At 45.9% G+C, this 23,514-nt stretch overlaps 1 protein-coding gene across 3 annotated transcripts in view; it reads left to right on the forward strand.

The window, feature by feature from the left end:
• HPCAL1 (hippocalcin like 1) overlaps window positions 1-22,778 on the forward strand; it is a 69,599-nt gene extending 46,821 nt beyond the window's left edge. For all 3 annotated transcript variants that reach the window (XM_062573028.1, XM_062573029.1, XM_062573030.1), the window contains 3 exons: window positions 16,683-17,085; window positions 18,400-18,505; window positions 21,610-22,778. In XM_062573028.1, coding sequence (XP_062429012.1) covers window positions 16,708-17,085; window positions 18,400-18,505; window positions 21,610-21,707 — 582 coding nt within the window. In that variant the 5' untranslated portion in view covers window positions 16,683-16,707 and the 3' untranslated portion in view covers window positions 21,708-22,778. The remainder of the gene's footprint in view (window positions 1-16,682; window positions 17,086-18,399; window positions 18,506-21,609) is intronic.
• Window positions 22,779-23,514: the final 736 nt, after the last annotated feature.

Below are 23,514 nucleotides of genomic sequence, written 5' to 3' on the forward strand. Positions count from 1 at the left end.
GCACTTAGAGCTGGAGAAGAGACTGGAAAATCCACGTGTGACTCGCACTGAAAAAATCAGATCTTTCACGTGGAGATGGTCCAAAAACATGTTGGAACACTTATTTCTTACATTGTTTTTCCACTGAATTTCTCATCTCTTCCATTAGCCCTTATCAGGAGATCACTTTTTGGAGCTTTACATTTAGGAGCGCGTGGATTAAACATCTGACGCCATAAAATTGCAATTTATCGTTAACATGAAAGAAGATCAGGAGACTGTTCTGAAAGAGCTGGGCAACCCGGGAATGGAAGGAACAGAAAAGGCGTGAAATTTGGTGGAAAGCTCTGCTGTCCAGGTAGTGCGCCTAGGGGCTCACAGCCGACATCCCTGTTCATAACGGGGGGAAAAGCTGCTCCCTCCCTTGGAAGCACGGTGAAGAGCTGGCCCGAGTCCCCGTGGCGAGGCAGACCCTTGCGTTCCTGCGCGCAGAACGAAGCTGGGTGCTGGTGGGACCTCATGCAGCCTGGTGCACCGGGAGGCGTTCCCAGCCGTGCCAGCCAGCATGGCACAAGCACGGAGATGCACCACCCTTGGGCGCTCTCCTGAGCGGGGAGGCGATCCCAGGGCGCAGCTCGGCTCCCCACTGCCTTACCTCGCTCGTCCTCAGGAGCTCCCGCTCATGCACTGAGTTTCTGTGTAAAGCAACTGCCTTCCCAGCCCGAGTGCTTCGCCGCGGTTAGCGCCACGAGATGAACCTGGGCAATAGCAAAGGAGAACTGCTGACGCCAACAGTTAGGTCTTGCTAGAGAAGCCCAAAGAGGGTAAGGTTTGCACAGTTGCCTCTCAGCAAGAGGCAGGAAAAAGTCAGTGCAACGCGTGTCCATTGGCTGTTGGGGAGTTTCGTTGTTCCTGCTGTCTCCTGTGCAGCGTTACAGTCTCCCGTGTGGCAGAGGGACAGCCCAGTGCCACTTCTACCCGAGCATGGCAGAAAAGCAGCATGCTGAACCTCTTGCTTGGCCTGAGCTCTCCTAACATTTATTTTTATCTAAATGTTGATGCCATATCTATGTGCTGCTTTGAGGACCGCAGCGTGACAGTATTTCTAAGAAAAACAGCTTGTCTACAGGAATACTGAAAATACTGGGCATTGGCTGTATGAAAGCGTGAGTATGTTGAGCTACGTTTGCACTGACATACCTCTGTATTTAAGGCGTTAGGGCAGAGCAGGGTAAGGGGAGCTCTTAGGACGCTGAGATGGTTTGAAACCAAGAAAGAAGAGAGCGATAATCCGTAATAGTCCTCTCGGCTGGATTTCCCAGGACTTCAGCACTCGGCGGGTCCGTGTCGGTGCACGCACATCATGCACGTTAGGTCTGTTGGCCTCTGAGCCTTTCCCCTCTGGTTTAGGGCCGCATGACGGAGCAACAACAACCAGGCAAAGCCTTTATGTCTCGTGTTGCCCAGCGGGGAGGAGGTTTTGCCACCCTGCTTAGCGCCATGCTGCAGGAGACCTCGATGCACTGCAGCCAGCGGGCAGGGGAGCGGCGGTGGCATCCGCATCCGCGCGGGAGGCAGACATACGAGGGCAGCGCCGCCGGGATCGCTTCCGCGCCCGACCACCCCCGGCGGATCCGTTGCAAATTTGGTGTTCCCAGCAGCTATTTCTTACTCTCCGCTGTGTAATTTCAGCACGACGAAGCTTCCTTCCCAGCTCCATGCTCGCAGGATTACTTTGATGTGCATTAACAGAGATGACAGAGGGGTCTTACAGCAACAGTGCAATTATTAAGTGCGTTTTGTTGGCCGGTGAATGCAGAACCCAGTTGATAATTGCTATGACAAATCATTTTGACTTTTTTACTCCCTTGTAAAAGTGGGAAAAAGTTGGAAACTTTCTCTCTTCCCGATTTGGAACAAGTACGGTATCGATGGCTATCTCTGCAGGTCAGAACTGCGGACGGCTGTTCCACCCTAGGGGATAATTGCTCTGTGTAAAGCCATTCATGAACTAATTTTTACCTCCTGGAAGTTGGTTTTGTTTTTTCAATAGCATTTCAAAGCAATGCCTTTTCTTACCAGTAAGCACAGCATAAATGTGTACACAACTCAGTTCTTTCTGACCTGCTAATATCTTTGGGTTTGCTTGTACAAGATATCTTAGAATATATTTTTTCCACATTGCTTCTTAATCTGTCTAGCCTGATGTTTTCCAAACCTGTGATTTCTTTACTACTCTCCCTTATTTTCCATTATTAAATCCTTCTAGCCTACTGAAAACATCTGAGATGTAGATTTAAACAACTTAAGCGCAGCCTGAGCCTTCCTCTATTGGGTTAATAGGCAATGTGTGCTCCAGCACACTAAACGTGTTGGAAAATGACTGAACAGGCTTCCTTCCCATGTGCCCACTCTAAGGACAGCAAATAGGGCAGGTGAAAGGTGCCACAACTGCGTGATACATGCATTAAAAATGGCTCAGGCAAATGATATAGCTAATGCCGTCCTGTACAGAGAAAGACCTGAGTGATCTGTGTCAAATACGGATAATTGTGTTTAGGATCTGATTCTGTTATGTCCAAGCAAATTAAATGCTTCATTAATACTCATTAGGACAATTTTTGGGTCAACCTCGGTTAGCTACTTATCAGTATTGTGTCCCATGCTACCCAACGTATGGGTTGTCTTTGCTCTGGTGTTGTGGGTCTATGTGAAGGGGGACAAAAAAGACTGGAGACTGACAGACTCTCAGTGTGGGAGCCTAAAGGGGGAAAAGGTGCAGTATAAATTTGAAGGAACAGAGTGGATGTGCGGAAGGAAGGGAGTTTTTGAGAGATACGGGTAGAGCAAGGTTCACATCTTGACAGATAAGAGTAAACAGGCTGTTGCAGCCACATGGTCTTACAAGAAAGGGCTCAAAGGTAAATGGAGCTGACAAATGGGTTTGGTGTGATATGCAGCTGGTATTGCAAAGTGAAAACAGGGTATTTTATCAGCTTGTGGCTTGATCTTTGACTTTCCTTTCCCAGGATAAGATCTTGTCAGGGCAGGTCTAGGTCTACATCTTTGGAAGGGGAGTTGAGTGAACTGTCCTGATCTTTTCTAAGGGGCAGAGGGGCTTCGCTGTCAGCGAGGGGCTGCTCTCACCAGGACCACAGGCAACCTTCCCCCTTTCCCAGTGTGGGCAACGCAGCCCGCCAGGGAGATCCTGCACAGCCCTGGGTGCTCAGCTGGCTCAGCCAGGTCAGACTTGCTTCTAGCAGCAATACTTTTGGTCTTCAGCAGTGTTCTGGAGGATTTTTATTTAAAGCCCTGTCCTTTTTATGGGCTCTAGGAAGTAGGAAGTGTTTCCTCCCTGTAGATCCCTATCCAAATCCCATAGACTCTCTTGTCTGCTTCCTTGCAATCCCCACCCTGCTTGGAGTTGCTCCAAGTTCAAGCACACTGGGGGTAGCGTGCTATTGTTTGAAAGGGTCATCCTTAGATGTGTGTCCTTTCCTTTGCTCAAACAGCGTTTCTGAGTCGGAACGCCAGCTGAAGAGCAGTGTCTGGGAGTGTGAGTAAATGTCTGACTGCCTGCCCTGCCTCACCACCGCTCAGGCGGTTTGAAAAGTTGGTGTTGCAAAGAGGAAATACAGAGGCTGACCTTCCTTTGAAAATGTAATTGACGTTTTCTTATTCTTTTTGTTTATTTGTGAATCTTTGAGGGGGACGGGCAGGTCTCAAAATAAACTTCACAAATCATGATCTGTTTCTCTGGGGTATTGAATCAAGAAGCTCAAAAAAGATGTTGAACACAAGGATCGGGGAATCTGAAATGTTTTCAGGGTACTGCATATTGTCTTCAGAGCGTGGAAGGAAGATGTGAGAGTATTTCTGTTGTCCTGAATATATCTCAGGAAAGACCAGCAGCAGGAGTCTGGCTTTATTGTCAGAGGTGGGAGAGAAAAGATTGAATGAGAGGCTTCCATCAGGGACAGGCGTCTGCTGGAGAATCTACCTGGACTCTCCGTGGGCTTGACCACTTTGAACTGAGCAGATGAAGCTTCATTTCCTTCCTCTTTCAGGAACCTCAGCTTCAAGCCTCTTCCTTGATGCCAGTGTAATTCCAAATATTTACATCAGTGTCAGAGCTGGTTCCCATGACACTGAAGGTTGTGTGTCCTCTGGCCTTTCCTTTTTAACATATGTACTGCAAACAAAATACTGTTAACAGGCTTCAAGGCTAAGGGAAGCAGTCTTGCTATTGCATGCTGAAAAACATTTGCACACCATGGAAAAATGCATCACCTCACAAACCGTTAACTAGTACAGTGTCCTTCATGAATTTACCCTCCTTTTAACCACCACCACATCCTTTAAGCACTTATTTCCTGTTCTTCTAGGGAGGGAAAAATACATAGTAAATTGTTGTGTTGATGTTATACAAATGCTGTGCTTATGGAAAGCTTTTGTTGACATGCCTTCTCACACAGGTTACCTTCCCCATGCAGAAAAGTTACTGAAAATTTAAAGGTATAGATTTGTCATCCTTGAGGAAAGGGTTATTAAAAAAAAAAGGAAAATCACACACTGGTTGCTAGTGTGGATATTATCTTGTGAAAGATGTAGAAGTTGATTAAAAAAAATACTGGGTTTAGTCGGATTTTCTGTAGCCTTTTAGAACTGAAATTAAGTTATAGTTGATACCGGGTATAGCTTGTGGTCTCTTCACAGACCAGAGTAATAAATAACAAAAGTGAAGACCTGCTGAGAGCAGTAGCCCTTCCACTGTCATGGCTGGACCAAGAAAACCTTACCTCATGGTCTGATATGTTAAAATATTACTCACAGCATGTGTGTGTGTGTATATATATTTTTTTCCTTTGCTATAATCGAATGCATAGGGATAGTACAATCTGAAAGAGAGACATTGAGGTGGTATCAGAAATGTTTTTTTCATGGGGGGAGGAAGAGGAAGGAGAATGTCCACCCTCAACGTAAATGTTCAGAGAAGACACTTATTTCCTATTTTTCCGGTAAAGATCTTCACTGACATGACACTGAGAGTCAGACTGGGCAGGATGTGCTGAACGTGTGGTCTCAGGTTGAGGTTAGCATTTTAATTTCATGCCTCTTGGGATACTCCCTGCTTCAAACTTATTTCATCTTCTTCCTGTTACCTTACCCATTTAGGAAGGAAAATACAAACTTTTGGTGACTGCTGGTATCACTTTGATATAAATGTAGAATTCAATTTGACTCGCTTTTCCACCACTGCCTTGCCCAGCCTCTGCTGACAAAGAGTCAACTCCAGGCAGCCCTCGCCTGCAGCACTCGAGAAAGCACGTTCAGTGCTTTGCTGGGGATGTTGCTGTGGAAGGAGCCTAGTGGTGAAGGTTAATTGGAAGAAGCGATACCTTGACTGCTGATTGCATGCTTTGCTTCTGCAATGATTAGCATTCAAATGTTGAATGCCTCACAGAAATGCCAGAGAAGAGAAAGGATTTTCATACGGGTGTTCTTTGTCTCACTAAAAATGTCATTGTGTGTCTGGGTGAGGCTAGCTGTCTCCTCAGATATGGAGCACTCTCTTTCTACTAGATAGACACTGTCGTGCTACTCTTCTGCATAATTTATAGCAAATGCTCTCAGGAACAAATCACACCATTGAGCGTTCAGGACTATTGAAAGTTGCTCTAACTACTTAGTGCATCAACCTGGATGCAGATGCATCTCCCCGTGGGAGTAGGCTGAGCTATTGCATCAGCCTCTGCTGCCAAGGACTCATTTGCTGAAAGAGCCCCACAAGTGCAGTTCCTGACAGGTCTGCAAGGGGATATTGCCCATCTTTGTACTGCTTTTTCAGAAACTAGTCATGAGGTAATCCAGTATCTTCTCTATCTTCTGGAGAACTTTGCCTGTTTTTAATAATGGGAACTTCACTGAGAAGTGAGAGGGGGTATGGTGTATATCATCACCCTGCCTTGTGTGTGGTCAGAGAAATGGTCTGTCCCATCACTGCAGGCCAGCCACCTGGGCATCTCCACTGTGTAGTGAGCACATCATAAGCTTCTGGGAGAACATTGTGAGTTTGCTTCAGCTATGTTTCTTTCCCTCCCCATATCAACGTTGCTTTTGTAGTTCAATGTGAGGTATGTCATGTTGTGTTCTCAACGCAAGGAGGTTTGGGGTTGTCCTAATACCAACCTGAGCACAAACCTTGCAGCACAGTACTGCCATGCCTCACATGGATGTTTTCTCCAAAGTGTGTGCTGGGTACATGGCAGTCTCTGGGCTTTTGGTATCCTCTATTTAAAAAAATACCGTATGTATATATATGTGTGTGTGTGTGTATAGATACATATATACACATGTATACATATATACATCCCTCTAAGGCAGTACAGTCACCTGTATCAAGATGTGAATAACAACCTCAGCTGATGTAGAGGTTGGACTGATTTCTACCAGCAGATTTGGTCTCCTGCTGCCTAAATTGCAGCATCTGCTGGAACCAGGTTCCTTCCATACTGGTGAGATGCTGTTCTCACATAGTTATTTTATATGGTCTTTACACCCGTACAAGAAGAAAAAGCTCTCTAGGTTGGATTTTTAGATTTTTAACTTACGTATTTCTTCGTTCAACAAACAGGAAAATAGAGGTGTGAAACGTTTAGATTACTGTCGTTATTGGTTGCTACTGAAGGGAAGGGAGAACACAGTGTTTTGTGAAGAGTTTTGGTTGATTGATTAGTACAGTGTATTTTTATCTACAGGTTAACCAGTGGTCGTTGTCCTATTTTTACATTGGTGGTCTGTGTCAAAGATATCATTAGAGGTGAGATTTGTTTAGAAACCTAGATAAATAAAATAATTCTTCAGGCATTTATATTGGATTTGGGATTTTTGGAATAAAATATGGAGTTGTAGTAAAAACTGGTAGCCACAGCTATATATTTGATAGATGAAAATGGTAGTGACATGGTCTTTCTCTTTTAATTTCTTTTCCTGATGTTTCATTATTTTTAATTAAGTATTTAAATAAATGTTGAATTTTTATTAAAGGTAGTAGATGGGGGTATCTCCAAAGCCAGAGTTTTCATCATCTTTTTACTAAATATTCCTTTGTTAAATAACGTTTTTAATTTTTTAAAAGTTTCTGCCTGAAAATAAGCCCAACCCTCCCCTTCTTCCCTAATTTAAAGAGAAGCAGCATTAGCTACCCTAAAATCCTCTTGACACCTCAAAATCTCGTGTGTCAGCACAGCACATGCAGCTGGGGAAAGGAAGGGCATCAGACCTCTCTGTCCCCCTCTGTTTTTTGTTTTTCATTTTAGCATCATTAGCAGTGATGATGGTCTGGCAAACCAACTTCTGAGAGCTGATCATCAGCCACTATCTCTTTTGCAAAAGAGAGTGTCCAAACTGTCTAACTTCTGTGGGTGATGGCTCTGACACTAGAGAGTTTGTTCAGGTGCAGTTGGTTGGCTCCTGATACTGGAAATTTTTGGCTAATTATTCTGAAGCACAAGAATAAATTTAATCAGCTTCCTTTCTCCCAAGGCTGTGATTATTCTGTAGAGAGGACAGGTATGCAAAAAGCAGGAAGAAAACTGTATTTGTTGCTGAAATCAGTAGGTATGCATCCCTGAAACCAAACTTTTAAGAGGTCTGTATGCCATTGAAAATCCTTTAATGTTTTAAGGACTTTAGGAAGCTGGCCTTGCGCACCAGAAGTAGAAAAGAGATCAAGATACTGCATCTTCCTTAGTGCTTCAGAGTACTCAACATGAGATCCAACACAAAGATGATGAAGGGACTGGAGCATTTCTCAGATGAGGAAAGGCTGAGAGAGCTGGGCTTGTTCTGCCTGGGGAAGAGAGGTTCAGGGGGACCTTATCAATGTGTATGAATACCTGAAGGGAGAGCATGAAGAAGATGGAAACACACTCTTCTCAGTAGCACCAACAGACAGGACAAGAGGCAATGGGCAGAAACTGAAGTACAGTAAATTCCATCTAAAACATCAGAAAACACTTCTTTACTGTGAGGGTGAGAGAGTATCAGCACAGGTTGCCCAGAGAGGTTTGGGGTCTCCATCATTAGAGATGTTCAAAATGCACCTGGATGCAATCCTGTGCAACATGCTCTAGGTGACCCTGGTTGATCAGGGAAGTCGGACTTGGCTTATCTCCCGAGGTCTCTTCCAACCTCAACCATGCTGTGATTCTGCAAATATCCCATATTGCTGGACTGTGTATTTGAAGTATTGTTGCCAGTTCCATTGACACTGTACACAAAAATGCTAAGTGTCAGGGGATGTCCAGCAAGTGAAATAATACAGTAATCAATTAAATAAATTCATCATGTGAAACTTTTAAAATGAGAGAACAGGACAACTCATCCTTGCTATTTCTGCGTTTTTTATTTTATCATTCTATCAGCCCTGCCCTCTGCTGATTTTTCCACTTTGCTTTGCTTTGACCTTTGCAGCCTTCGAGGATGGAATGTTCTCTCTGGTTCCTCGGTTCGTATTCAGCACCTTTCCCTGTCCTGTAGGCCTGCAATCCAGAGGTTTATTTTATGTTATATGTCACAGTAATATCTTAAATTAACACGATTTGGATTTTCCCTCGTGCAGCCCAGCCTCCTCAGAAAAAGACCTTGTGTATTAAGGCATTGTGCTGACGTGTTTTCCTTGCTGTGTAATACTGTGTAAACAAGCTTTAATATTTTTTTAAGCCTTGCCAACTTTGCACAGCATCCAAAGACAGAATAAGATTGGCTACTTCTCCCTCAATTTTATTAAAAAAAAAAAAAAAAGAGAGAGGGAGGAAATGAGGAAAATCCACTCTTGATTTTCCTTTCCTTTCTCAAATAACAAGCTGCATCACTGTCTAATCTGCTCCCACCCAAATTAACCCATTTTCCTAATTTACTCAAAATATTCCTGTGCTTTTTTTATTGCTTTGGGAATATTTGCCCTTTACACTAATAAGCTGTCCTCTCTGAGCTGGAAAACATTTTAGAGAGCTCCCTGAGGAACTTCCAGTTTTCTGGTCCTAGCAGAGGTGTCGGGTTTTGCCTGCTGCCTGATTTGCTTCTTCAGAAGAATTCACGAAGGTTGGGTGTGTTTTGCGGTCCGTTTCTTCGACACGGCAGTGCCTTGCAGCGCGGTGGTGGTGTAACTGTACACTCAACAGCAGCCTCTTCTCCAGGCGATGGATGTCAGTGCCAGCGAACAGCAGCTCCCTACTGCTGCTGCCTCCACCCTGTAGCATGTAGGCACTCGGCCTCGGCTCTGCGCACGGGCGGTACGAAGGTGAAATGGTTCTCGGGTTAATGCGCCAATGCGTCACGTCATGGAGTAATGGATTTTCTGCGTGAATCAGGAATATAATCCTGAGTACAGTGATTTAAATGTATGTGAAGAGTCCAGAGCGTTATAAGCGAATTTCTTCAGTTCCAGCGGTTGCAGCTGACTCCGTGAAATCAATGAGCCGTCCTAAAAATACCCTTCTCCCGTAGCTGTTTGCAGGATTGGCGCCTTTGGTTCTCTGTCCATCTTTGGAGAGCTGGGGCAATAGAGGTTATCCACAATCTATGTTTTTCATCTATGCTCCCTGACATGGGATCGGGTTTTCAAGATCACTTAGTAGTGCCCGTGTACTTGTTTATGGTTAAACTTTCAGAGTAATACAGCTCTAGGTTGGTGACCGCCTTTCTGCAGGCAGTTTAACTTAGATACCCAAGTTGTTGCTGAGTTTTCTGAATGTGAAGGTGTGGGTGGTACAGGTGGTGGTCATTCCCCTTCACCCTGTTTTTTTATAATAAGCTTTTGAAGATGATCTAGCTTGAAAGCGAGTTGCAAGTAGGCAAACATGCATTTCTTAAAAACAGCATCGATCATTACAAGTGAAGAAGTTGAACATCCCATTTTTTCTAGTATTGTTTGTTCTTTGCTTGCCTTCTGGTCGGCTTTGTTTTTCTTTCTGTTTCAAGCAGGGCAGCAGAGGAAGTAACTCTGGCTCTTACTGAAGCAAATCTGTCAGGCATTTAACCCTGCAGCGCTTGCGCTCTGAAGTCTGCGGGGGCATTTGCAGTGTTATTTTGGATCTCAATTTTTCTTTTGTCTAACAGTTTCCATTATTAGCTTCTGAAGATGTGGAAATGTTTCTTGTGGCGTTTCAGCTTTACCCAAAGGCGTTGCTTTTGGCCCCAAATGGGTGGTTTGTAAATCTGAAGCTGGTGCCGCGGTAGCTGTTACGTAATGGTTTGTGCTGCTTTTGCCGTAGGGCAGGAAAGAGGTTCACATGAATTTACCAGGAAGGACCAGATATCTATAGCAACGTATTTGTATATCCTGTAGCTGCCTGTTGCAGCCCTTGTTGCTTAGGATACTGGCATTAAAATGTATAAAAAAATCTGCTCTTTGATTGAGAGTTCATTATCTGTCCCAGGCCTGTGTAACTGGACATTTCCCCTTGCTGTTTAGATTAAGGTTGTTGACTGTCTCTAGGCAAAAAGCAGGCTAGAAAATATCTTTAAATCCATTTTGCAGCATTTGCTACATTGTCTTAGCAAATGGGATTTACTGAAACCATTGGTCGTGCAGTCATTGCTCTTCTCCCAGTCCCAGGATGCAGCAAGGTGACTGTGCTGCTCCACAAGCTTCCCCCAGCTCTGCAGCCCCCAAGCTGCAGGTGTGGGTGATATTGCAGGGTCTCCAAAGGGAGGAGGGGGGTAGGGAGCCAGGTGTAGAGCTGCTTTCCTCCTTTTTTTCAAAAAAATAAAATTTATATAATGAAGTCATATGCAGTGAGCTGTGGGTCCTGGTGAAGACAGAGTTTGGCCTTTTATACTGTTAGGTGTTTGTGACTAGCTCGATCGAGTACCCAGAGAGCTGCACCAGGCACAGAGCGTGAGAAGCTGTCTCCCTCTTGTGGCTTGGTCCGTGGGAGCCTCAGCCACCTTAAATAAGTTTCTGCATAACCGAGTTAGTAAAAATTTGGTGCACAGTGGGTCGAAGAGGTACTGGCTTGGGAGAGAGTTTCTAAGAACAGCAGTGCAGAGAGAGCAGCACATTTGTCCCAAGGGAGTTGCACAACTGTGACAGCACAGATCTTTAGAGTTTATTTTGGATAGCTGCCTTTTCAATAGGAGGACCAAGCTGCAAAAACCCATCAGAACTAGCTGATTTTTCCCCAAATGTGTTCCAGCCCTGCGATTCCCATTCCCATCTCCCCTCTTGGCTGCTGGACCTCACTGGGAGCGCAGCGGAGCTGTCCCACTGCAGGCAGGTGAGACACAGGGCAGCCAAATTGCCCTAGAGGCAGGACTTCCTCACGGCTCTCGTCGTCATCTGGACCTAGGAAAAGGAGTCTTGAGACTTTTTCCAAGCAAAGTCTTTCTTACATGATGCTTACATGGCCCCAGTGGGCTGAGTCCCTTCACCGTTTTTTCCGTACCCCAAGGAGGAAGGGATCAGAGGTTGAACTGATGCTCCAGCTGTTTTCATAAGGAAGTTTCCATCAATGTGGGAACAGCACTTGTGTTTCAGACCATCTTAGAATGATGTTTGGTGCCTCACTTATGCACTTCTTTTGCTTTGGGCTCCTGCAATCCCAGAGGTGCAGGATTACAGCTGTGCTGAAGCCTCAGGACCATCATGGATCATGGACATGCTCTTTATGTTTTATAACTGAGCACTGTGAGATGAATGGTCCTAGATCCCCCTGCAAAGCAAATAGCTCACATTATATAAAAATTATTTATTGTAATTCTCTGTGTGCTGTCTTTCTCTGCGGAAGATTACCATAGTCCTACAGACAGGCATTTCATAAATTTTCTTCTTTTTACTAACACTAAATCAGTATCCAAGGAGGCTTGCACATGGAAGTGCATCTCTAAGGAAACATTTCTACTTTTGCAGCCTTAACTGATTCACTAAGAGAAGCCCATCAAGTGTTCAGTTCAAAGAGTTTTTGTATTTAGAAGGTTTGAAATAAAAGCAGACTTTCTGGGATATGTGCAAAAAGACTGCTTCTTGCAGTGACTAGTGGTCAGCTGAGAGTTGATTTAAAAAGTAGGATGAACTTTGTCGTAAGTTTTTGAAATACTTTGATGAACAGATCATAGAATCATAGAGTCATACAATCAGTAAGGTTGGAAGGGACCTCTGGAGATCATCTAGTCCACCCCACCCCTGCTCAGCAGGGTCACCTAGAGCATGGTAGACAGGGTTGCATCCAGGTGGGCCTTGAAGATCTCCAGAGAAGGAGACTCCACAACTTCTCTGGGCAACCTGTGCCAGTGCTCTGTCACTGGATGCTGAAAACCAGTCCATTTACTGTTAAAATTATAGAATTGCCAGTTTAGCTATTTTGGAGTTAGCTGTGGTTATTCACTGTTGTGCTGCATGATTAATAACTTGCATCAGTGAGTAAAAAGACTTTTACTCGTTGCTTTTTTTTTTTTTTTTTTTGCTATTGGATTATTACTTATTTTTTGGTTATCCTAGAAGAACAGAAGATATAAAAGTTCAGGTGGAAATTCTCTAGTATCTTGGTTTCTAACTTGGCCGCATGCTGGCACCTCTGACAGCTGATGTAGGTTAGAGAGGCAAGCAACAGCGTAGCAGAATTTTAACCAAGAGTTTAGCATGAAACTGGAGCAAAAATGGATCTGCATTTTCCCCTATTTGAGCTTTCTGTGACTGAGTGCTTCCATGAGCAGTGATACACTTGTAAAGTCTGTTGGTCTGCCATGACATTTCCAAGCTTTTTCTTCTCTAATTGCTTCAAAAGCATTTCTGTGATTATCTTTTTGCTTCTGTGGGGAATTCTGCCTGGATGAAAGTGCCAGGAACTCTGAAGGCTTCTGTTTATCACGCTGAGTGGGAACCAACCTCGCCGCAGTGCGCATGGCTTTGCTCTCCTGGATGTCACCCTTCACCTTGGTGCACTTTTGGGGCGGGGAACACAGGGGTCCCATCGCTGCTGGGGAAGGTGTTAGTGATGGGGATGTCCCTCCTCCCTTGCTGGTCTCCTGCTCGGCTTGGGTGAGAAGTGCCCCCCGCCCCAAGAAGTCTCCTTTGAGAAATGTGAGGTCCTTGTGGGAACTGCCTGTTTATTTTCCCATGCTTAGACCGCCGTCAGACGCCGAGCCAGTCCAGTGATTGCTCAGCAGCATCGTGGACCTGTTGCACCCAGAATTTGTTTTGCTTTGGGCTTGGGGTTGTCTTGGGCCTGTTCTGGGAAGTGGGCTGTGACTGTCCCTACTCTCCTGAATCTGTCGCTCTTGGACAGTCTTCCAAGCGGTCAGTCCTGGAGATCCTGGAGAAACCTCTTGCAGGGGACGAATGGTCCTTCGCGCTCAGGCCACGCAAACGCTTTCTCTGCCGGCTCACGGCTGCTGGGGGCCCGGGGAAAGCAGCAGGCTCCCTTCCCGAGACGCATAAGCTGCCGGGCACCTGGTCAAGAAGGACGTCAGGCATCGCGCGGGCCATCTGCTTTGCCCAGCTCTTGTCGAATAGCCTTTCACGCCGGCGGCCACGAAGGGCTTGGCGTGCGGCAGCTCCCTGCCTCCTCGTGGCACTGCCAGCCGCGGGGCCGCGGGAGGCGGCTTTGGGGAGAGCATCTCGTAGCAATCGAATGAAATGTCAATTGGATGCCAGCAGCGGGGAGTTCTGTCGTGATTAATGAGATATTTAGGTATTTCATTTTGTAGGAGCTACCTGAAACACAAGTCACATCTAAGAGCTGTTTTTCAGATGTGCTTTAATAAATTAATGTTAATAGTAGTTATTTAATTATTCTCAACAAATCGGTTACAACAGCAGGATTATATTTGGGTTGAACACATTACAAAGCCTTTTATAAAGCTCATACACTAGAAACAATTGTGTTTAAAACTTTGCACATTACATTTCTGATATAATACGATCTAAAAGAGGAAGAATTGAAGTGACCTGTAATTCGTTGAATGCAAAGATTACCCAAATGTAAAGCTTTTAAAGCTGAGGTTAAATGACTATCCCTCCTAATAATAGGATGTACCTTACTGCTATTAGTAGTGAACTTGAGTAAATGAAGTTAACATGTTTTACCTTTTTTTGTTGTCTAGCATCTTAAATAGGATTGATAAAGATATTGCAGGAAAAGGGAGAAATGGTATTAATCATTTTCAGACCTCTCTTTAGCTATCAGTGTTAAGGTCTGTTGTGCATCCTGCAAATGCAGCCCTGCGCACGTTAAAGCCGAGTTCGTTTCTGCCGAAGTCCCGGTCCTGCGTTACGGGGGTCTGTCGCTGTTGGTCGTTCTGGTCCTCCTGCCCCCGTGCCAGGATCACAGGGAAGCACAGTGAAGCCTGGGAGAAAGCCGCCAGGAAGGCAGATTGCTTCTGAGCTGGGCTCCTAGGAAGCACTCAAGCAGCTTACAGCAAGGAGGTTCACCAAAGGACAGAAACTAAAGGAACCTCTTCCCTAAAGGACAGAAAACCTAATGTTGCGATTTTTGCTTTTAGAACAGAACCACGGTTGATCAGTTATTTGCTCCAAGGCACTGTTTGCTGCAAATTGACTGCAACAGAGCAGAATATTGTATTTTCTGCTCTCAGCACAGCAAGGATGGATATCTGGAGCAGGGGAGATTCAAAGATGGAAAGGAAGCAGGCACAGGTGGGAGCTGGTGGTTAAGTGGAGGGCTGCCCTGTGCTTCCCTGAACACTGATGATGTCAGGGTCTGGGAGTTTTAGTTTTCCTGCAGATAGGGAGCAAGCAGGGATATGTCAGGGACCTGGAAAAACTACGCAGTGCAGTGGACAAAAATAAAGCTTTGAGTTGAAATATTTGCAATTTTTATAGAAAGCAGAAGTGCTAGTGATAACGCAGTTTTCCGTTAAGCCTGATGCATTGTATTAAGGAGCAGCTAACTTTTTTTTTTTTTTTTTTTCTGAGCATTAAGCCACAGAACAGGATGTAGATTTCTTACATTGCTGAGGCAATGCAGAGAATAACAGGAGTAAAAATAAAATGAGGTTAAGTTCAGCTATTACTGATCTCTCTGCTATACAGCAACTTTCTTTATGCTGGCCTTTAACATTTTTCAGGTTTTGATGCGTAAGTAGGATTGTTACTGTCTGGAAAGTGCTTAGTCCCTGTTACTTTATCTTTTCCCTACATTTATGTCTGCATGGTTTGTTGCTTAGCAATTCCTGTTTGCCGCTATTAAGGAATGGGACTGTGTAGGTACCCATGAGCTTTGGTCCGTGTCTGACATGCCTTCTGCACTGGCTTTGAGCTGGTGTAACAGTGCCATAAAAGGCTGCGCAAAGCAGCATCATTTATGAAGGACTCGGTCCTTTTGGCCATGGGGATCTGGATTTGACTTTGTGCAAACCTTGAGAATAAACCCCACTACTGCCATTGTGAGTACCTTCTCCTAAGGTTCCTACAGATTGCAATTTTGTGTTATATCAGACCTCTTCAGTTTGGAAAAGGAAATGCAGCTGCTCGTGAAGAACCTTTTGAGTCAGGTTGGGAGCCAGCAGCACTGCTCCGCGTTGCTCTGAGTGTCAGCACATTGGCGTGTAGCCATGCCCCTGCCTCTCACTGAGCCAAAAATACATCATCATATCTTTTTTTTTTTTTTAAGTATACATTGCCAGTCTTTCATTTTGTCAAAGGCTTTGCTGCTGCAGGGCCATCTCCGCTGCCCAGGCACCCACACAGTGCTGGCACTGCCAAGCTCAGCTGTAAGCGCCCTTTCCAGGGAGCTGAGATATTTATTGTACCAGCTCCCTCCTGAAATCCTGAAAAAAATCAGCAGGTTGCAGTGTCTTTTGCCATGGTGGGGAATATTAAACTGCTACTGAGTAAGCTTATATAAAAATACAGAGCCTGATAAACCTGAACAGAAGCTGGACCTTTTCAGTTTTCCTGATAAATGCCCATGTGAAGGCTATACAATTGCTTCCCTGGCTGCTTTGCCAAACATTTTGTTTTAAAAAGCTTGTTTTTCTGCTTATCTAGGGAGGCAGAGAATTCACATGTACATTTGTGTGGAGGAGGCTTTTGGAAGCTGCTATGGTTGGGCCAGGCATGCAAGGAGGCAATGTGAGGAGGATGGAAATAAGGTTTCAAAGAGCATCTGACCCCTGCTAAAGAGGGTTGGCATGGAGCTGCCAGCCCGTCCTGCTTCTCGTTTCTCCCAAGGTCACGCTCACTTTGCTATTGCAGTTTATGCTTTTTATCATCACTGGTGTCTCTATCAGCTCCAGCTTGGTAATAGCCCATCAGCCTGTTCAGGGTGCATCGAGGAATGAGCGAGTTGGGATCCAGGCCAGGGAACTGCAAACTGTACGGTAGGGAAGGAGCGGGACTATAGCGTAGGAAAAAAATACCGCAGACTACATAGATGCTGCCCAAACAGTCTTTCCTCTACCTGCCGAGGCAGACTAGTAACAGAGAGGACCTGGAGGAGAGCAAAACAGGTTAAATGAAATCAGGTGTTTTTCTAGTGGAAAAGGTTAATCAAATAGCTGGGCCCTTTCCTTTGCTGGCGGAGTGCCCTTTGCCCCTACCTGGGTGGCCTGCATTTTGCACGCTCACTCTCCACGCGGTGGGGAGCGGCTCTGGGGTCTGGCGGTGGCTGCGTGTTGCTGGCCACCTCTCCGTGAGCGCCTCGGCACTGGGCTGATGTCCCTGCTTTCTTGCTCCTCAGCAGCGCGAGCTGAGCCCCGAGGAGAATGGGCAAGCAGAACAGCAAGCTGCGCCCCGAGGTGCTGCAGGACCTGCGGGAGAACACCGAGTTCACGGACCACGAGCTGCAGGAGTGGTACAAGGGCTTCCTCAAAGATTGCCCCACGGGGCACTTGACTGTGGAAGAGTTCAAAAAAATATACGCCAATTTTTTCCCTTACGGCGATGCCTCGAAGTTCGCGGAGCACGTGTTCCGCACGTTCGACACCAACGGCGACGGGACGATTGACTTTAGGGAATTTATCATCGCTCTGAGTGTCACCTCACGGGGCAAGCTGGAGCAGAAGCTGAAGTGGGCCTTCAGTATGTATGACCTGGACGGCAACGGGTACATCAGCCGCGGTGAAATGCTAGAAATAGTGCAGGTGAGGCGAGGTCTTTATTTTCAGGTTCGTGTTGTGGTGTCCTCTTATCCCCGAGACATCTGGAACTGGTGATGCCTGCCCTGAATAGCTGGGTGCCTCCTGCCAACAGCTGGTGCTGGAGAACAGCTGCTGTTGCTGGGCAGAAGGAAGGCTCCCAGCAACGGGTTCCCGAGGGGGCTCCTGAGGGCACCATCCCGAAAGGGCGGTTCGGAAAGGTGACTTGACCCGCAGGGTGCAAAGGAATAAAAGGTCCAAGAGGGCAATGCATCTCTGCAGAAATGGACTTGAGCCAGTATCTTGTGGCTCTCCCTGGGGATTTTTTTTCATGTGGTTTTGACGGTATCAAAAATACCTACATGCAAATTTTACTGACTTGATTAATCTCAAACTTAATACCACAGACTTTGAAAATTTCAACTCTGAGTCAACAGAAGCTCAGAACAAAAAAGGGAAAGATGGTCCCTCCAGCTCACGGCTGCCCAGGGACGCTCCCTTACGGCTCGTGTTACTCGAGCTGCGTCGGGGAGCGGGGAGGCGTGCCGAGCAAGCCGTTTGCCCCGTGGGGTCCCGGCCCTGGCGAGCTCCTCCTGAACGTGCCCGCCGGTGGTTTGGCCTCCGACGTGGGCTGCTTGCCATGCCGGCCACAGCTGATGTGTGGCCAAACCACAACTATGTTCAGCATCTGCAAAGCACTCTGACAGGCAATGTGAAAAATGTAACACACCTAGAGAGCAGACTGGTTTTTGGTCCTCAGGGCTGAGCAGCGATAGTTTAATAAGAGAATTAGGTCTGCAGGTGTGGGACCTTTCAAGTGGATGAGAAAGTGTTGTCTTTATTCATATTCCTGTAAGCCCGGAAATGTGTTTCCTTACCCCTCCACAAAGAGCCCCCCCAAATCATATATATTCATATTTGCGTGTAGTCATGCAGCCACACGTATGTATACCTGTGTGTGTGCCAACAGCCAGCCAAAGAGATGATTGCTTACTCAGTTGCAGAAAACAGACTTATACTCAGCTGTCTTAACTTCTGTGTTTTAGCTTAATACCACTGGTACGTTAATCTAAATCCTAACTTTCTGTTAAACTGACCCAGTGGTGCGGGTGTTTCTCTGAAGTGCAAATGAATACAGAAAAGAAAACTAAAAGAATCTGGAGCCTGAAATCCCTATTTGTTTTGGTTTATAAAGTCCTGCAGCTGCCTGCCAGGGTCAGCTGCCCTTTTTATTGCTACAGGCTTAAATTCCTTTTCTGAGTCCTGACGCTTTATAGCTTGGGTTGTTTTTTGGCTCTATCTCTGTTTTCTGATACTCAGGCAATCTACAAAATGGTTTCATCGGTAATGAAAATGCCAGAAGATGAATCCACTCCAGAGAAGCGGACAGACAAGATCTTCAGACAGATGGACACAAACAATGACGGTACGTCCCCACCAGCAGCCCTCCGCGGCCTTCGGAGCGAAGGTTTCCCAGCCTGGCGTGAGCCGGAGCTGCTGGCGGTGCTTGGGGACGGGGGGAGACGCGGGGCTCTTCTCCTCCAGCCCGCAGCAAAAGAGGAGGAGGCAGCGCTGGCTGAGAGGCTCTTTTTGGGTGGTAAAGGCAAAAAAGAGAGGATGGCTCCCGTCGCCCCTCTCCTCCTCCCTGCCGCAGCCCCAGCTCCGGGCACTCAGCCTGCTTCCCCCGCGGGAAGATCCCCCGCGTCGCCGCTCGGGAGCCTCTGCTCGGCCGCTCCGGCACACCTGAGGTTTCCTGCAGCTGCTGTTCCCACCCGCCCGCCGTTTCGCTGGTGAAACCTCTTCTGGAAAGTCTCCTCCAGACGGCCGCGGTTGCACCCGGTCTTGCTGTGTTTACTGCCCTGCAGTCTGCGCATGGAGGGAGGTGGTAGCTCCCGAGCCCGTCGCAGAGCCCTGTGGTGTATTTATTACCTGACAGCGTGCCCGTGACTACCCCTCCACCTGAGCCGGCTCATTCCCCGAGGATTGAAACCTGCAGGCAAAGAGGAGCAATTTCCTCTCGCCAGCAGCCTGCCAAGATGCTTCGCTGTGCCCTGTCGGAGGTGGCGTTTTCCCTTGGAGTCACCCCGCACAGCGGCCCAAGGCAGGAGCGTCCCTGCCGGCCGTGACGGCCGGGGGCTTCGCTCGGCAGCATCAGCGGTTGATAATGCGGGGAGCCACTGGAGCAGAAATTTGAAGCTCTTTCCTACTGAAAAAGGAGATATATTCAGTGAGAGTGAGGGTTTAGATGAGTCTACCTGATCTGTGCTGAAATATGCGGACTTGTAAAAATGTGACCTTATGTAAAGAGAAGCTATTTTTTATTTAGAATAATTTTATGGTTGCATTTTGGCATCTGCTACTACAGCCGTAGGGTAAATTCCTGGCCTTTCTGACGTCCTTGAGTGTTTTACCTTTGACTTCAGCAAGACCAGCACTTCATCCCATGACTTTTTATGTGGAGAGCGGTAGCGTAATGTGATTAAAGATTTTTTTTTTCTGCAGAAAGTGTCACCTACAGATGTGCAACGGAGTAGTGATTGCAAATCCTGCCATACATACCTTCCATCTGTTGCACTTCATAACTGAAATAGTGTCATCCTGTTCCCAGTAAAATACCACCCCTGCAAGCCATGCATTGCTAAGTAACGCAGTGCACAGGCTGAGGTGTGCGATAGCCCGAGTCTTAGCCGGGAGCTGGGCTCGCTCCCCCGCCAGGCAGACCAGTGGGATGAAGAGAGATATCTTGTACATGTGCTCTTGCTGACTTCCCCATTTGACTGTTGGACATTACTAGCAGATTTGTGCTTTTCTTTGAAGTATTGCAAGGAAAGAGGAAAACTGATAAACTTCCTAAGCCTAACAAGTACTCCTTCCAGACTAACAAAAACTTAGGAAAACGCTTTATTTGGAAGCATTAGCTGAAAAACCTGGAACTAGGAAAGAAGTATGACATCTGTTTCTGAGCTTCTGTATGTTTCTACAAGATGAACATTTACTCATTTTCCCACACTTGACCTGATTTGGGTGCTGGACACTGAGTGCAGTCCTTTCTGCTGTTCCTACAGGAGGCTGAGACCATCTCAATGTGGATACCTTAAAAACATGCTAGTAAAAAACAGTGTGATGAATTTGTGCCTCCCTGCATCCTAGGGCACCTGGCCGGAAGCGGCTGGGAGCACGAGCAGCAGGGAGACCACCAGACTGCCCTTTCAGAGAGACAGCAGTGCCTGTCTCCTGTGTTTCATCTGAAATGCAGGAACATTTCTGGGAGTGAGGACCTGTGTTTTTAGGAGTAAATGACACGACCGGGTAGCTGGCAAGCACTGGTAACAACTGCTTCTAGCCGAACCAAGCCTCACTCGTGCTTTGGGCTCGTGTCGTCTCATCGCTGATTTAAGCAAAGTCCCCAAGGAAGAATCACCCTGGGGGAGCTCCCCTTTCCTTGCCCTCTGCTGGGGAGGCCGCAGTTCGTACCTGTAGCAGGGGAGATCTCTGCAGACTGTTCAGGAAAATTGTCGTTTCTCCTGCATATTATTATGGCTTATTTCTGTACCTCCGTGACTGTGTAGTATGTCTTGAGGGGAAATGTTAGAGGCACCGTTCGGTTCAGGGCACTGAACAGAACAGCGTCAGTGATGTTAGTCAAGGCAGGGTTCAGCTATGGGCTTGAGGCAGCTTTGGAGCAGGGGACTGGTTCTGCACTCTGTGGAAAAACCTGCCGGAGGCCAGACGGCCAAGGGGGACAGATCCTGGAGGCAGCCGGGGCCTTCTGCTGCGCTGTGCTGCACCACGCCACGGGACTGTGCCAGCCGGGACTCGGGGGTGGTCGCTCCTCATCTCCGCTCCTCCGGAGACTCGTGGATCAGAGCCATGGATGTATATCCAGTCAGTCCCAGCCAGCGGAAAGCAAAGATTTGTAAACCAGAAACACAGCCGAGTGAGGTGTGGGAAAGCATGGCTTGTCCAAGGTTGGCTTTTCGGTCTGCCCTGTGCAGTGTCCCCGTCCTGTACAGCCAGCAGGTCCTGCAAATGGTCTGTAAGTGTAGGAGAAACCATCGCTGTCCAACCTTACGTGCCACAACAAGCCATCACAGTGCCAAGTGAAGAGATTTGGGATGTTTAGATCTAAAATGTCATATAATATGGACATCATTTTCAGAGCGCACATGTAGACAGGTGCCAGACATCGTATTAATGTTTTGGTGCAATTTGTGTAATCTGGTTCAAGGCAAAAACTAGCAAACGATATTAGAGTAAATGGGTTTTCTTATTTGGTAATATCTTTTAAAATAAAAAATTTCATTTATTATGCTAGATTGTTTTACCCAGAAATAATGCATTTGGGCTTAAAGGCTGGGGAAGGATTTGACTGTGATGCATTGCGCTATAAATCCCTCCTAGATGCATTTGCAATAAATTAAATGTACATATATTGCTAAATCTTCTGTGAGTAGGGTTTTTTTTAAGCTACAATGATGGCAGCATCAGGAATGACTTTTTTTCTTTCTCTTGTTTTTTTCTCCCTTCAAGGTAAACTGTCCCTGGAAGAGTTTATTAAAGGTGCCAAGAGCGATCCCTCCATCGTGCGATTGTTACAGTGTGACCCGAGCAGCGCAAGTCAATTCTGATTAAACTGGACAGTTTGCAAAGAGAATACTGGCTTGTCGTTCAAGCTTTGCTCGCAAATGGATGCCTTCTCAATCATTCCTCAGCAGTTAGCGGATAAGATCCCATTGCCAGGTTGTGTGTGTCTGAGTGAAACGGCCCTCGCTCCTCTCACTAACACCAGTGCAGTTCTCCTTTGGCAGCTCCATTTCTGCTTCCCCATAATGTTATGGTTCACTCTACACGTGTAACGTTACTTGACAGGTATGTTTACATGCAGATACAAAGAGTTCAGATTGCTGGTGAGATACCACTTCGCTTAGTCTGTAAGAACGATGATGTTCTAGTAGTCCCGAGGAGATACTAGGTAGGACTTTTATCCAGCGTAGCAGATGGTAGGTAATTTATTTTGCTTCAGAAATGAGTATGTAAAAAATGTGGACTGAATGGAGTAGAAAGTTCAAAAAAAAAGAAAAAAAGAAAAAAAAAAGCAGCTTTCCTGGGCATGGTTCCAATTTTCTTTTTGAGGAAAATTGCTTGCACTTATCTAATGGTCTTTACTTTCTTTTAATATATATATAAATTATATATATATGGTGAAGTAAAATTTTAAATATTTAGGTCATCTATTTAAGGCATAAAATAGAATCCAAGCTTCGTTTCTTCTAGTTGTCAGTGATTTATTCAAATCTTGGAGATTGTTTTTTGTGATATTTATGCATTACCAAATTGCTGTTCAAAAAGAAATGCATGACTAGCAGTTTGTGGATATTTCGCTATGTTTAATTACTGAATGCAAATATTTGTTCATTTTTACTGTTGATTGTTCCAGCATTACTGTATTAACAAAAGACCTGAAAGGAGTAATCCTAATTTTGTATTTCTCAGTGGAGTCCTACTTTCTGGTAGTTGCTGCGTTTAAATGGCTTTTGAGTGATATGAGGTGACGTGACTCGCACTGCTGTCCTCAACTTTGCTACACCTCCTACCTTTTGCTGTCAATATGTTAATAGTCTTGTGCATTCCAGTGTTATTTAATATCTGCCTAATGCCAAGAAATAATAATTGAAATAAAAGACTACTTTTCTTGTCAATACCTGCCTTGTTTTAACCCATACAACAAATTTGTTTAATCCCATAAATGGCTGAAGGATAAGACTGATTCCCATGTCCTCATTGTGGCCAAGACATGTTTCATTTTAAGTTTCTTTCTTCCTGGAGATCCTGCTGCACTAAAGGCAGGAAACTTAGAGGTATTAGGATGTGTGGTATCAGGAGCCCTTCTGCATAGTGGTTTGGTCCTCCTTGCTCTCCTTTGGCTTGGCGCCGTGTCTCCCACCTCTCCCTGACAGCCCTTGAGTAGTGTGGCCTGTTTATTCAAAGAGAAACACACCTTGTTTCTGCCTGTGTAAACAGGTGCCTTGTCCGTAGGCCCATGCTGTAGGAATAATGTTTTTGGCTGCAGGGGTACAGAAAGCAGTTTCCCCCGCGTTCGTCAAGCCTGCAACTAGCTGCTGAAGTCTGTCCTTTTTTGCAAAGTACTGAAGTATCAACAAATGCTTTGGCATTAGCTTAGTTTTAAGCAGGTAATTAAGGGATTTTTGCTATGTAGGATAGCCTGCTAAATCACAGCACTAGTTAGGTGTCAGTAGGATGCATGCAGAATCCAAATGCAGGTGCATTGCTAGGTCAAAGTCAGGCTAAAATACAGACTCACATCAGTGCTGCCAAGCAGAGAAGTGTTTTCTTTGGTTTTTTTTTCTAGAAATTCAAATTCGAGCTATTAAACCAACATTCCTTTCAGCTGCAACACCCTGCTGACAAGCAAAA

Source organism: Rhea pennata, chromosome 3 (assembly GCF_028389875.1).
Source record: "Rhea pennata isolate bPtePen1 chromosome 3, bPtePen1.pri, whole genome shotgun sequence".
NCBI lineage: Eukaryota > Metazoa > Chordata > Aves > Rheiformes > Rheidae > Rhea > Rhea pennata.